This window comes from Vicia villosa, linkage group LG5 (genome assembly GCF_029867415.1).
Source record: "Vicia villosa cultivar HV-30 ecotype Madison, WI linkage group LG5, Vvil1.0, whole genome shotgun sequence".
In the NCBI taxonomy this organism is placed as follows: domain Eukaryota; kingdom Viridiplantae; phylum Streptophyta; class Magnoliopsida; order Fabales; family Fabaceae; genus Vicia; species Vicia villosa.
In genome coordinates this window covers 136,352,127-136,364,333 of record NC_081184.1, presented here as the reverse complement: position 1 = coordinate 136,364,333, position 12,207 = coordinate 136,352,127, and the positions used below count along the sequence as shown (strand labels likewise).

Here is a 12,207-nt window from a genome sequence, read left to right as displayed (position 1 = left end):
AACTGGCCCTTATCATTAGGTTTATCATGAATGTGGCAATTTCGTAAGGGTTTGTATTACATGACTCTCAGGGAGTTTGTGGCAACACCATAATGCGTTAAGTATCAATGATGAGGCAGGAGCAATAGAAGTCTTGGTTGTGCAACACTTGAATTAGTTTTCACAAAGGTATAAGGGTATTACTGAAGCAAGAACTTGACCAACTAAAGATTCCTGAAATTCTCATTCCAATGCAGGTTAAGAATGGAGAGGATAATTAAAGACAGTGCTCATACAATAGGTAAAATACTAAGATAAAATAGACCAATAAAAGACAAGTATTAATCGGTAATTTAACTCATCTAACATGAAAACAATGTTAAAGAGTTCTAAATAAACTTGCTAAATACTACTGTACAGATGTATAAAACACAACTCAAACAATTAACAAATAAAGATCGTGCCATCAAAACTTTGTATGGCCTAAATGATAATCATTGCTAGCAAACACAAGAACACATCCTCCAAACCACTCAAAAAAAAGAAACTCATTCAATATTTCATAGTCCATAAACACGGCATCAATGATATTTAGACAGACCTAGACGGAGTGATTACATGCAGCATACTAATACACATCCTTTTTAAAACCTCTTATGCCTTCTGAAGAATACACTTCTCATACAGAGCAAGAATATCTTTCTTGGTGGGATTCTTCAACCGAAGCAGCTGATCACCATAGTTATGTTTTGTCAGTTCTACCTTAAGCTTCTGGACAGTAAACTTTTTATAATCCTCTTCATTTGTTTGCTGACTAAGATTGTCCTCTCCGCCCTCGAAGGTTGAACCACCATCTTCTGGCTGAGTGTATTTAGGACTGGATGTACTCCTAGCTCTTTTAGTTCCCCTTAAAATTCTAGGGCTGGCGTCCATGTCTTGTACAGAATCAAAACCAATGTCATTTTCTGCCCTCAATCGCTTACCATCGGATGTTTTTAACTTACTGTCTAATGTTTCATTCAGTCGATACTTCGTCAGCTCTTGATGTAGGGAGTCAATTTTGGCTTGTGCAGACTGTAGCTGCAGAGAAAGAGCCTCAGCACGGTTATTTGCCTGTGTATGTGCTTCACGTTCTGTTTCCAAAAGTTGTTCAAGAATCTCGGCATTATTTTTCCTGTGGGTTTTATCTTTATCCAGAAGTGCTTCTAAATCTTTCTCTCTTTGTTGCACCTTCTCCTCAAGCTTCGCAACTCTGGTAAGTGCGTCCTTCTCTGAATATGTTGCTCTGTGCAATTCAGCTTCCAGATTATCCTTCTCCCTCGCCAGAGTTTCAATTCTCCTTTCAGCCCTCTCAATCTCCGCCAGTCTTTCCATTGCCACACTATGCATCTTATTCTTCTCCTCCAGAGCCGAGCCTGCTTCAGCCCGTGCTCTATCAGCCACTTCAGTAGATCTTGCAGCTTCTTTTTCAGCCCTTTTACACCTTTCTTGAACCTCCTCAAATCTTTTGAACTCAGATCGGTACTTTTGCTCAAGATGGTTCTTCTCCTGCTGATATACCATCGCTTCCCTCTCATATGACTGGGCCTTGGCATTTTCAGATTGCAACTTGTCAGTCAAATCTTTAATTTCATTCCTCAGTGATGATATTTCTGTATCGTAACTCCTTATCTTGGACTCAGCAGCCTGAAAATACGAAGCACAATATTAGTACTGAAAGGACTGAAATAAATGCACCCAAAAAAAAGTAAGATGATACAGATTGGCTCAATGTACTAAAAATATTTCATCTGAAGGGTATGTCAATTGTAGTCTCAACAAATTCCCACTATGTACAGTAATCACTCTGACCTCCTTCCTCACACAAGACCATAGTAAAAAGAAAGAATAAAATAAGAAGAAATTGGACTGATGAAAAAAAAAAGTTTGTCATATGATGTTTAAGTTAATAGAAATCTTATTGAAAGCCCTTCATAATAGTGCTGAGACAAACACTTTTAAGAAGCCAGAAATCTCACCTTCAATTCTAATTTCAGAGTTGTTAAACACATCTCGGCGTGCTCAATTTTTGCGGTTTTTTCTTTTATTTCTTCATCCTGCATAGTTAGCAAACAAGTCAGTACCCAAGTTTGCAAACAAATAAGGATATTTATAGAGTAGCAATACTAATTAAACATATATACAAGCAAAATGAACTGGTATCAGGAGGGAGAGCTCACTTTTTCAGCCAATGTTCCAGAGAATTCTTCTCTCAAGACATCTTCCCTCAACTGTGTCTGCTTGTTTGTGCGCTCCTGAACTATTGCTGCCTTCTCTAGAGCAGATTTCGCTTCTCTGACAGCAATATCATACTTCCGTTTCCATTCGTCAGCATCCTCTTCAGCAGATTTAATTTGTTCCTTTGCTGCTGCCAACCTTGCTTCAGCTGCATTACTGCGGGACTTGAGGGCTGATATTTCAGAACTAGCTTGATCTTCCTTAGCATTCTGCCTTGATAAAACCTGTTCATATTTTCTTTTCAATTCCATAGACTCCTGCTTTGTAGAATCTAATGTCTTCAATAAGCTAGAATATCTATCATCCAGTGAGCGACGATTAGTTTGCAATTCAGTAATGCGATTCATGTACTCATCAGTTAATTTCTTCTTATCATTGATGGCATCCTCGTAGCGCTTGATGTACTCAGACTTTTCACCTTCGCTGGCTTCCAGCCGCTTGGTCAGTAAGGTCATCTTATCTTCATTCATCCGACGTTGTAAAGCAAGAGAACTCTTCTCTGATTCGACTTTATCTATTACCCTCTTGAAAAGTTCAAGCACAGGGCCTTCAAAACTGTAGACAGAAACATATTCTATTGATATATAAAAAGTGCAAAACTACTAGTTCCACTCCACCATCAACCAAAAACAAGAACTTCACAGAAATATATCTGAACAAACCTTCGCTGTAAGAAGCCAGCAAGTTGTTGCCACTTTCCAGGACCTTGAACTGACTTTTCATATTCAAATAAAATAGCGTCAAGAACCTGTGTCAAAGAAAAATTACTCAACCATCATTATTTCAAATAAGATTTACTGAGAGTACATGCATGCTCACTTGTTTTCCCCTTTCAGGTTTCAAACAAAATATTTCAATGCAACCAACAAAAGGAATGAATGCGTCACTTAAAAGTTAAATATTCTTTTTGTTCTTCCCCAAAACAGCAGCAATTAACTACTCAGGAGAAATACAGTAGAACTATAAGTTTCACAGTTAACCCAAAGTTAGCATTATCCATAAAACTTGTTAAGCACACAAACAAGAAACCTGTAAAGAATAATAGTGTATGACAAGAAACATTATGAAAAACATAATTCCAAATGTTTCCATATTTCTACATTTTGTTTCTAATTGGGGGGAGATAAGTGACAAAATATATAGTTTCACAACCTGGTGACAAATAAAATATAGTTATTTGTCAATGAACTAGCACACCATCGAGAATAATATATGCAGAATGGGAAAGGGGGAGGGGAGGGGAGGGGAGGGGGAAGGGGAACTTCAGTAAAAAGGGTAGGTTAGACCCCAACAATTACCTTTGCAACATTATCAATCTTAGCATCAGAAGCCATACAAGCTGCCCTCAGCCTCTTTTCCATAGCATGTATGGCATTTCTACACTGTAATTCTGCCTCATTGAATGCATTCCTTTTGTAATCCTGTAGGTCAATATTAGTTAATACATTAACACGCATATCATTTGCTGCATTGCCTCACACCCAACAAAATGGCACAAATATCTACACCATAAGAAAAATAATGACTTCTCGTTGTTAATATTAATACATACACACACATTGATTAACATAACACATACACACACTGAAGACTACTAGGTTTGTTAAAGCCAACATCTATTGAATCAATACATTTTTAGAAGCACTGCATGATGTTTGCCAGAATTTATAAAAAAAAAAAGTCAACCTAAACAAATCCGATCATATATATTGCACTAGTAGGAATGAGGATAGAATATTGACATTCATATCATAACCTCCAAATATTCCAGAAACAGGAGGGCTAAATAATGAAACATGTAGCTTAATTCACCTCATATGGCATCATGTTCCATTTGAAATGTAAAGCCATACCATTCCCAAAGTTACAAAGTAACAAAAACCATATCCTTTTTCAAATAAAGACCAGCAAACCCCTCTTATTTGCCATAATAATCACTTCAATATACCACAAACTAATAATTTCACATAAGATGCATCTGAGTGGTTTACATGTCTGTTCTAGAATAAATAAGCTAGTTGATTCTCTAAACAGGACTAGAGGATCAAATTATCTTGATAAATTATCTGACAATTATGTGAAAAACCTCTTGTGCTGTGTTTGGATGAGTCATTTCAAAGAGTTTATACCAAAAAAATGAACTGATGCATTCCAATTGGATAGTTGCAATCTACATTAACCCCTCCCCCCTCCCACTCAGATCCGAGAATAGTGACAACTTCTTAGAAGTTCACTCCACCAATCCTAGCAGTAAATATTATCAGGTCAGAAGGTCAGACCCAAGCAGACTTGACAGAGTCACTGATTTTGGGGACTGGGAGAATGCAATTTCGGTCTGAGAAAAGAGCACAGCAAGAGATGATTGAGGTCATTGTGAAATGGCTACATGAGGAAATGGGATATCAACCTCTCACCCGGCACAACAACTGGCAGGGCACATTTTCTGTCCCTTGTTATCAGCAGTTGCGGCAGTGGGCTAGTGGCAGAACATCTGTCGGGTTGAAAGTGGAGTGTATCTATCATGAGAGATGAGAGTTCGACAGTGTATTTCAAGGTTTCCTTTTAAGAACGTGGAATTTCAAATCCCCAATTCCAGGTTTAAAAAGTTACCCCTCAAAAATACGTGGTATATTAAATAAAATTATTTCCAAACAACATATTTTTCACCAAAAATCGTCTAAACAAAATAGATTGGCTCATTAAAACTCACTATCCAAACACTTAGTTTTTAACTTGGCAGCCTACTGAAAACAGTCAATTTACGATCAGTAAAAGCAAATGACATCACAGAATACAAATAAACAAATGCATGTAATATGATTACAGAGACGGCGCAAACGAACCGTCTAAGCAAAAAGAAAAAACATACAATTTAGCCGACGCGTGTGTGGTAAAACATGAGTGCAAACCCTAATAAACTTATATAACTTCTATACGACCGGAAGTTTCATCTTAGTCACTGGTGATATAAAATATCAAATACCTCAAAAGCCTTTTTGAGGAATTTTTGAAGCAGATCTTCAAATTTCTTCCTAGCTGCACCAACTCCTACAGCACTAGCATTAAAAGCAGCCATTGACTTTTGAACTGCTTGTTCGTGAGCTTCCCTCAAAGCAACCTATGAGCAGTGCAGTCAATATTAAGGAAAGAAAAATAAAGAAGTATACAATCAAAATTTACTTTGTGCAGATAGATTACTCACTTCCTCAGGTGGCGTGGAACGGTCAAAAGAAGCCATATAAACTTCAGTAGCTGAATCATAAGCCCTGCGGCACTCTGCTTCTTCAACACTCTGCAAGGCAATAACGACAAAACCAATATTGAGCAAGCGAAAGTCAAGATTATAGACTTACATATTTTTTGTTCGCCAACTATTGCAAATTATAATAAACGCCTTTACATGACAATCTGTTTCTAGGTTCTACATTTATTAATTATTTCAGTAGAATGACATTCTTATGAGTATAACTTCGAGAAAAAGAAAACGAACACTCAGTCATATTAAAAGGGCATTAAAGTAGAGTGTGATTCAAAGGATCAATCAAGAAGGAAGAACTTCCTTCAACTGCGGACTAAGTATCCACTTAAAGGAAACCAGTGTTGTCAATCATGAATCGTGAAAAATAGTAGCTTGTTCAAATTATGCTATACTACAATACTATAGGCCGCTATAGCTGCAATTTGACAGCACTTTGTATTAAATTGTGATCACATGACAATACCAATTTGTTCAAATTCCACTATACTACAGCCGTTAATTGAGAACATTTAAGGAAACCTTGGGGTAGTAAATGAATATTGGCATTCATGTGTCAACTATATCAATAGTCAAAGCTTTTACCAATCATCTTATTTTTTTTTATAGGCTAAATCGTTGATGAAATGAGCAAGTGCAACTAATACTTGTAGAATATAACATACATTTATTACCAGAAGGTAAAAATATAACATCCATTTATTGTTACTCGCTTACTTGTAAAGAATTCTCAAATCTCAACATGTTCACAGAAATAAGAATGATAACTTAGGTTTAAAACTAACCTGCCAGGAGGAAGAAATTGTAGGCACGGCACCATGGTTGAGTGCATCAAGATAAGACTGGGTGATACCAATCAATACAGGACCTGTCATCATAGTTGCCCCAACTTGCTTTGGCCTTGTTCTCTCAAAAACGAACTTTAACAATTCATCAAGCCCTTTTCGAAATTCAGGTCTTAGTTTGTCCAACTGCATATTTAAGGTCAAAAATCAAGCATAAATGAGACAACAAATTTCTGCAAAAAAGAATGGTATGTGTCAGATGAAAAGTTACTCACTGATATCTGGTCCAGTCTCTGTAGATCATTTTCATTGTTCAAAGGTCTTACAAGGGTGAAGCATTCCCTGTCTGGGAATAAAGCACGAATGGAATCTCGAATCTACTAATTGAAATTGTCAGAAAATTAGCAAATTCAGAGAGGAAATAAAGTTTGCATATTTCAATTTTTCAATGTGCTATAAAATCTTGTTAAATGCATTTATAAAATAGTTTAGCATACAAAGTGAATGATTCCAAGTTGGAAAAAAAATTACTTTTGAAGTCAAAACAAATCTTTCACGAGTATTCTGTATATTCAATTGTCAATTTTACAGGGTTTGGTGTGTGGTGGTCAGTTTTGGTTAAGACTTAGAACAAATAGATTAAACTAGCAAAGAATGTCAAGATATTTGACATATCATTTTGAATAGAGAAAAATATAAGTTCAACACAGACATAAGCCTCCAACACCTTCATTGTGTTGAGTTTGAAAGGGTGGTTTAGTCTCACATTGCTTAGAGATATGGTATGTGTTGTGTTTATAAGTGGGGGCACAATCCTCACCCTACAATCCGGTTTTGTAGGGATGAGTTAGGCTCAACCCAAATTCTAAGAATATGTAAGGTTAGAAAAGTGCAGAAGATTGTGCATTTTGTCAGTCATGTTTCCTGTTACCCATAAATGGGCCTGATAACTGAAAAACAATAGAGAAATAGCATTTCTACTTGTGAATAAAAACTTATCTGAGGGATTATGCTTTACAAAGTTATCCTAGGTTGTCTGCTAGATATGTTTGTATGTGTCTATCCCATTCTAATTCCTAGGTCACCTGCTAGATATGTTTGTATGTGTCTATCCTATCCTAATACCTTTGAGTATCAGTCTTGGATAATTTAAAAAAAAAAAGAGAACTTATTAGGAGATCATAGAATAAGTCATGCAAAGAGGGTCAAATATACTACTACTACTAGTAAAAGCCCAGCCCAATCAGACTAATAACCTAACAACATTCCTATGTAAAGAACAACATTTATTTATTTATTACATAACATTAATAACTTCCTGGAATGACAAATTAGTAGAGGAAGGAAATATACCTCATTTTTGGCAGCTATATCTTTTTTGTTCCCTTGAACAGACCTCAAAGCAAGTTCCAAATAGTCTCGGGGTGTTATTTTTCTGTTATCCTCAGTTAAGTCCAAATAGAAGTCCTGCCATCAAAAGTATCCACAAATAATGCATATGAGACTAAACAGTCGGATCATGCTAAGAAACCATTAAATTACAATATCACAACTCTTCTCTTTCTGTCTTCCAATATTTGTTGTAATGGTTTGCAACCTACCCGTAAGAGCCAAACGAAGATTGGGGAAAACTGTCCTATTTCAGACGCAGAAGTCTTTCCTCCGGATGCTCTAACACGAATGTGCTTTGTCATTTGAGTAACTAAAGAAAGACGATCAAGGGCAGCCTCATCTATACCACCCATCTAGGCAAATGAAACACCAGATTCCAATTTCAGTAAAAAAACACAGAAAAGAATGGAGGAAAAAAATAATAAATTTTCATACTCGGTAAAAGACCCACAGACTGGTCATAGAATATCACAAAAAACAATAACACGGGTCATTTTTCCTAAAAAAGAATATAGGTCTTGATAGGCTGTGCCAACCTGATTATAAATGAACATGCTAGACAAAAGAACAGCCAAGGAGAATATCTGGGTGCTGTATGTTCCCTGTGTAGTAAAATAAAATCCAGAGTTAGACAACATAGCAATTATCAGAAACAGACTACCTACATGTACTCCAGATAATAAGCATACGTAAACACTTAGAAAACTGAAAAAAAGCTAACCGTTTGATCGTAAGCATCTATTCCTTCACTGTCTAATAGCAGAAGATTGTATTCTGTTCCATCAAGGGCAGTCCTCTTCAAAGGTGAACTCCACAACCAAAGTCCTTTAGTACAGGGTCGATGTGTAGATGCTACCTGGAATCCACTACTCCTTCCCAAGAGCTGCAACACAACAATAGCAAAATAAGCCACAAATCTATAATACGGACGACAGCAGCAAAAAGGTCAAACTTATTTTATGTGTTTGGAATACCCACGGAAATTATGGCAGTGGAAAAGTTAAATTTCGATCTTTACATTAAAATTAACAAGTTATATTGCAAAATATTCTCGTTGAAGTATAGAATTCTAAGACACAAAAGTAACTTCCAAAGTATCTCTCCAACGTATACTAGAGATTAGCCAGAGTTTCACAAGCAATCATATTATACTCAACCAGATTTAATACAATATTCTCAACCCGATATCACTTATCAAAGCGGGGACTTGCCAAGAAAGAGACTTCCAACAAGCACGTTAACAATACAAATAATTAAACAAACATATACAATAATACAAATTAAGCATCCACATCGACTTCAAACTCAATGCTTCACCTATAGCGTATGGCATCATGTATGCACCATTATCAAATTTACAATGACATCCAGAAGGAAACAATAATCCACACACTAACTGTTGTAATAAATAAACAAACTAGCATAGTCTCAAAATGAGGAGCACTTTCTCACTGAAGTCAAACATAGTCAAAAACAGTCCCCTAACAACTAGGTTTGAAACAGCGTAATTTGCAATCAGAATTTAAACTAGAAGACTAAAAAATCATATAATTCTCCCAAAATTAATCAAAACCTAACACACATTACTCAAAAAGAGTGTTACTTCGAAAATCCACGATGATCACACTGAATACGTCATAAAACCCTAATTACCAACAAACACACCAGAACCCAAACCAAAACCCTAAACTTCAAAAACAACAAAAATCTACTAAAATTATAACACAGGGAGAGAACAATCACCTGATTCAAGATATAACTCTTTCCCTGTCGAGCACGACCACAAACGGAAACAACACCGATGGGCTCCTTGACAAGTTGAAGCGCTGCGACGGCTTCCGGATCCATCTGGAACTTTCCTTTCTCATCGCAGTAGACGAGACGTATAGGCCTCGGGGGACCGGTGGACTGAGAAGCCGAAGACGACGGCCGCGTGGCCTGAGAAGGCGGTGAGGCATCGGCGGGATTGTCCCTGCCTCTAAATATGTTGAACATTTTTCTTTCTTTCTTAGTTTCGCACTTTTGCTTTTCTTTTCTCTTATAAGTATTTGCTGGTTTTCTGAAAGATGAATATTTTTTATTTTAAAAAGAGTTTGCTTTTATTTATTTATATATTTTTTTAAGACGGTTTATAAAGATAAGGAGGGAAAACAAAAAGGACATAGTGTAGGGACCATTGGGAGAAAAGTGAAACGTTGCCAATTAAATGATGTTTCGAGTAAATTATATTTTAATTTATTAAATTAAAATTCATAATATAATCTCTAATATAAGATCACAAAAAATTGTTCAAGAAATAAAAAAAAATACTCCAACTTACTTTTCACTTTTTATTTTTTATTATTTTATTATTATTATTTCTGTGAGATATTGGATCGAACTCTAGTATGGCTGAAGGGTAGCTTCTTGGTTCGACAGGATTAAGCATGAAGTCGAAGGTTGTTCACATGCTTGTGTCGAAGATGTTAAATTAGGTTTTAGTGTTTAAACCCTAATTTGTTAAGTTAGCTTGTTTATTAAGTTGGCTTGTGTAATGGGTCTTGTGGTAAAAACCCATTAGTTAGTATGTTAGGTTTTATTATAAATAGCATACTAGTCTCTCATCATTGCTAAGCTGCAAATCCTAATTTAGGGTGAGAGAGGTTATTTGTTATTCTTGTAAACTTGTAATCTTATTTTAAGAGAAAGTAAAAGAATAGCAGTTATAACCAATATTTGTGTTCTCCTCTCCTTCCTTGTCCTTTATTCATTCCCTATTATACTTTGTTATTGGTATCGTTTTTCACAACAAATTGGTGCGGTGAGCGTGGAGAAGATGCCTTCAACAAAGTATGAGATTGAAAAGTTCACCGGAGTGAATGATTTCGGTCTGTGGCGCTTGAAGATGAAAGCCCTACTGGTTCAGCAGGGTTGTTTGGAAGCGTTGAAGGGAGAGGCAGCCATGAATGCAGAATTGACGGCAGCGGAGAAGACGAATATGATCGAGAAAGCACACAGCGCAATTTTGTTGAGCCTTGGTGATAAGGTCCCCCGACAGGTATCAAATGAGACGACGGCATCAGGGTTATGGGTGAAACTTGAAAGTTTGTATATGACCAAATCGCTGGTAAATCGACTTTACCTGAAGCAAGCTTTGTATTCATTCAAGATGATTGAAGACAAAGAATTGGCTGAGCAGTTGGATATGTTCAACAAGCTGATTCTTGATCTTGAAAATATTGATGTGAAGATCGATGATGAAGGTCAAGCGCTGTTACTATTGTGTTCTTTGCCTCGATCACATGCTCACTTCAAAGAAACTCTCTTGTATGGAAGGGAGTCCCTGACGTTTGAAGAAGTTCAATCAGCCTTGTACTCTAAGGACTTGAATGAACGAAAGGAGCATAAACCTTCGACTGTTGGCGAAGGTTTGGACGTTAAAGGAAAACTCTTACGAAAGGATGGTAAGTTCGACAAGAAGAAAGGCAAAATCCAGTTGAAGTCTTACAGTGGCGAAGCATCTAGCATTCGATGCTACCATTGTAAGAAGGAGGGTCACACAGGAAAGGTGTGCCCTGAACGCCTGAAATATCATGGAGGTAAGGATAATGGCAACGCTGCCATTGTTCAAGATGATTTCGAATCATCTGATGTTCTTGTGGTTTCAAGCAGTGACTCTAAGAAGGAGTGGATTATGGATTCAGGTTGCACTTGGCACATGACTCCAAACAAAGACTTGTTCGAGGAATTATGTGATCAAGATGGTGGATCAGTATTGCTGGGAAACAACAAGGCTTGCAAGATTGCAGGTGTTGGATCTGTGAGATTCAAGCTCCATGATGAGTCAATAAGGTTGTTGACTGAAGTCAGGTATGTTCCTGATTTAATGAGAAATCTGCTTTCTCTTGGTGAATTCGACAAGAAAGGATATGTTTTCCAAGGGGAGAAAAGTATCCTAAGAGTCATGAAGGGTTCGAAGGAAGTCTTGAGAGGCGTGAAGAAACAAGGCTTGTATACCCTTGAGGCTGAAGTTATAAGTGGTTCGACAAATGTTGCATCCACGAAACCTTTGTCGAAGACAGAAATCTGGCACATGAGATTGGGCCATGTCAGTGAAAGGGGTCTGGTCGAATTAGGGAAACAAAATCTGCTTGGTGGAGACAAAGTCGAAAAGCTAAAGTTTTGTGAACCCTGTGTACTTGGAAAATCTTGCAGAGTGAAGTTCAACAAAGGCAAACAAAGAACACATGGATCCCTTGATTTCATCCATGTTGATCTTTGGGGGCCTGTAAGGTGTCCATCACATTCAGAAGCAAGGTATTTTCTATCCATAGTAGATGGTTATTCCAGAAAATTATGGGTATTCATCCAGAAGACTAAGGATGAAACTTTTGAGAATTTCAAAAGTTGGAAGACTCTGGTTGAAAATCAGACTGGCAGAAAGGTCAAGAGGTTGAGAACCGACAATGGCCTTGAATTTTGCAATGAGGCATTAGATAGTTTTTGTGCTGCCTCTGGTATTGCAAGGCATAGAACTAC

General features: G+C 37.0%; 1 protein-coding gene across 1 annotated transcript; it reads right to left on the bottom strand.

The window, feature by feature from the left end:
* Positions 1-423: 423 nt before the first annotated feature.
* Positions 424-9,748, bottom strand: LOC131602651 (uncharacterized). Its single transcript, XM_058874820.1, has 14 exons — positions 9,433-9,748; positions 8,411-8,572; positions 8,226-8,291; positions 7,899-8,042; positions 7,651-7,764; positions 6,573-6,674; positions 6,298-6,483; positions 5,459-5,548; positions 5,240-5,374; positions 3,555-3,677; positions 2,919-3,004; positions 2,199-2,811; positions 1,998-2,075; positions 424-1,665 (listed from the first exon to the last, which is right to left on the bottom strand). The coding sequence occupies exons 1-14, from the start codon at positions 9,682-9,684 to the stop codon at positions 634-636; spliced, it is 3,183 nt and encodes a 1,060-aa protein (XP_058730803.1). The 5' UTR covers positions 9,685-9,748; the 3' UTR covers positions 424-633.
* Between the last annotated feature and the right edge of the window lie 2,459 nt (positions 9,749-12,207).

Bases quoted from the DNA above. Each gene is read 5' to 3' on its own strand.
- LOC131602651 (XM_058874820.1), bottom strand. From the start codon at position 9,684: ATGTTCAACATATTTAGAGGCAGGGACAATCCCGCCGATGCCTCACCG. The intron at 5,375-5,458 runs GTGAGTAATCTA...CACTGCTCATAG, and splicing joins GTTCCACGCCACCTGAGGAA to GTTGCTTTGAGGGAAGCTCA. The intron at 1,666-1,997 runs GTGAGATTTCTG...TCGTATTTTCAG, and splicing joins CTCTGAAATTAGAATTGAAG to GCTGCTGAGTCCAAGATAAG.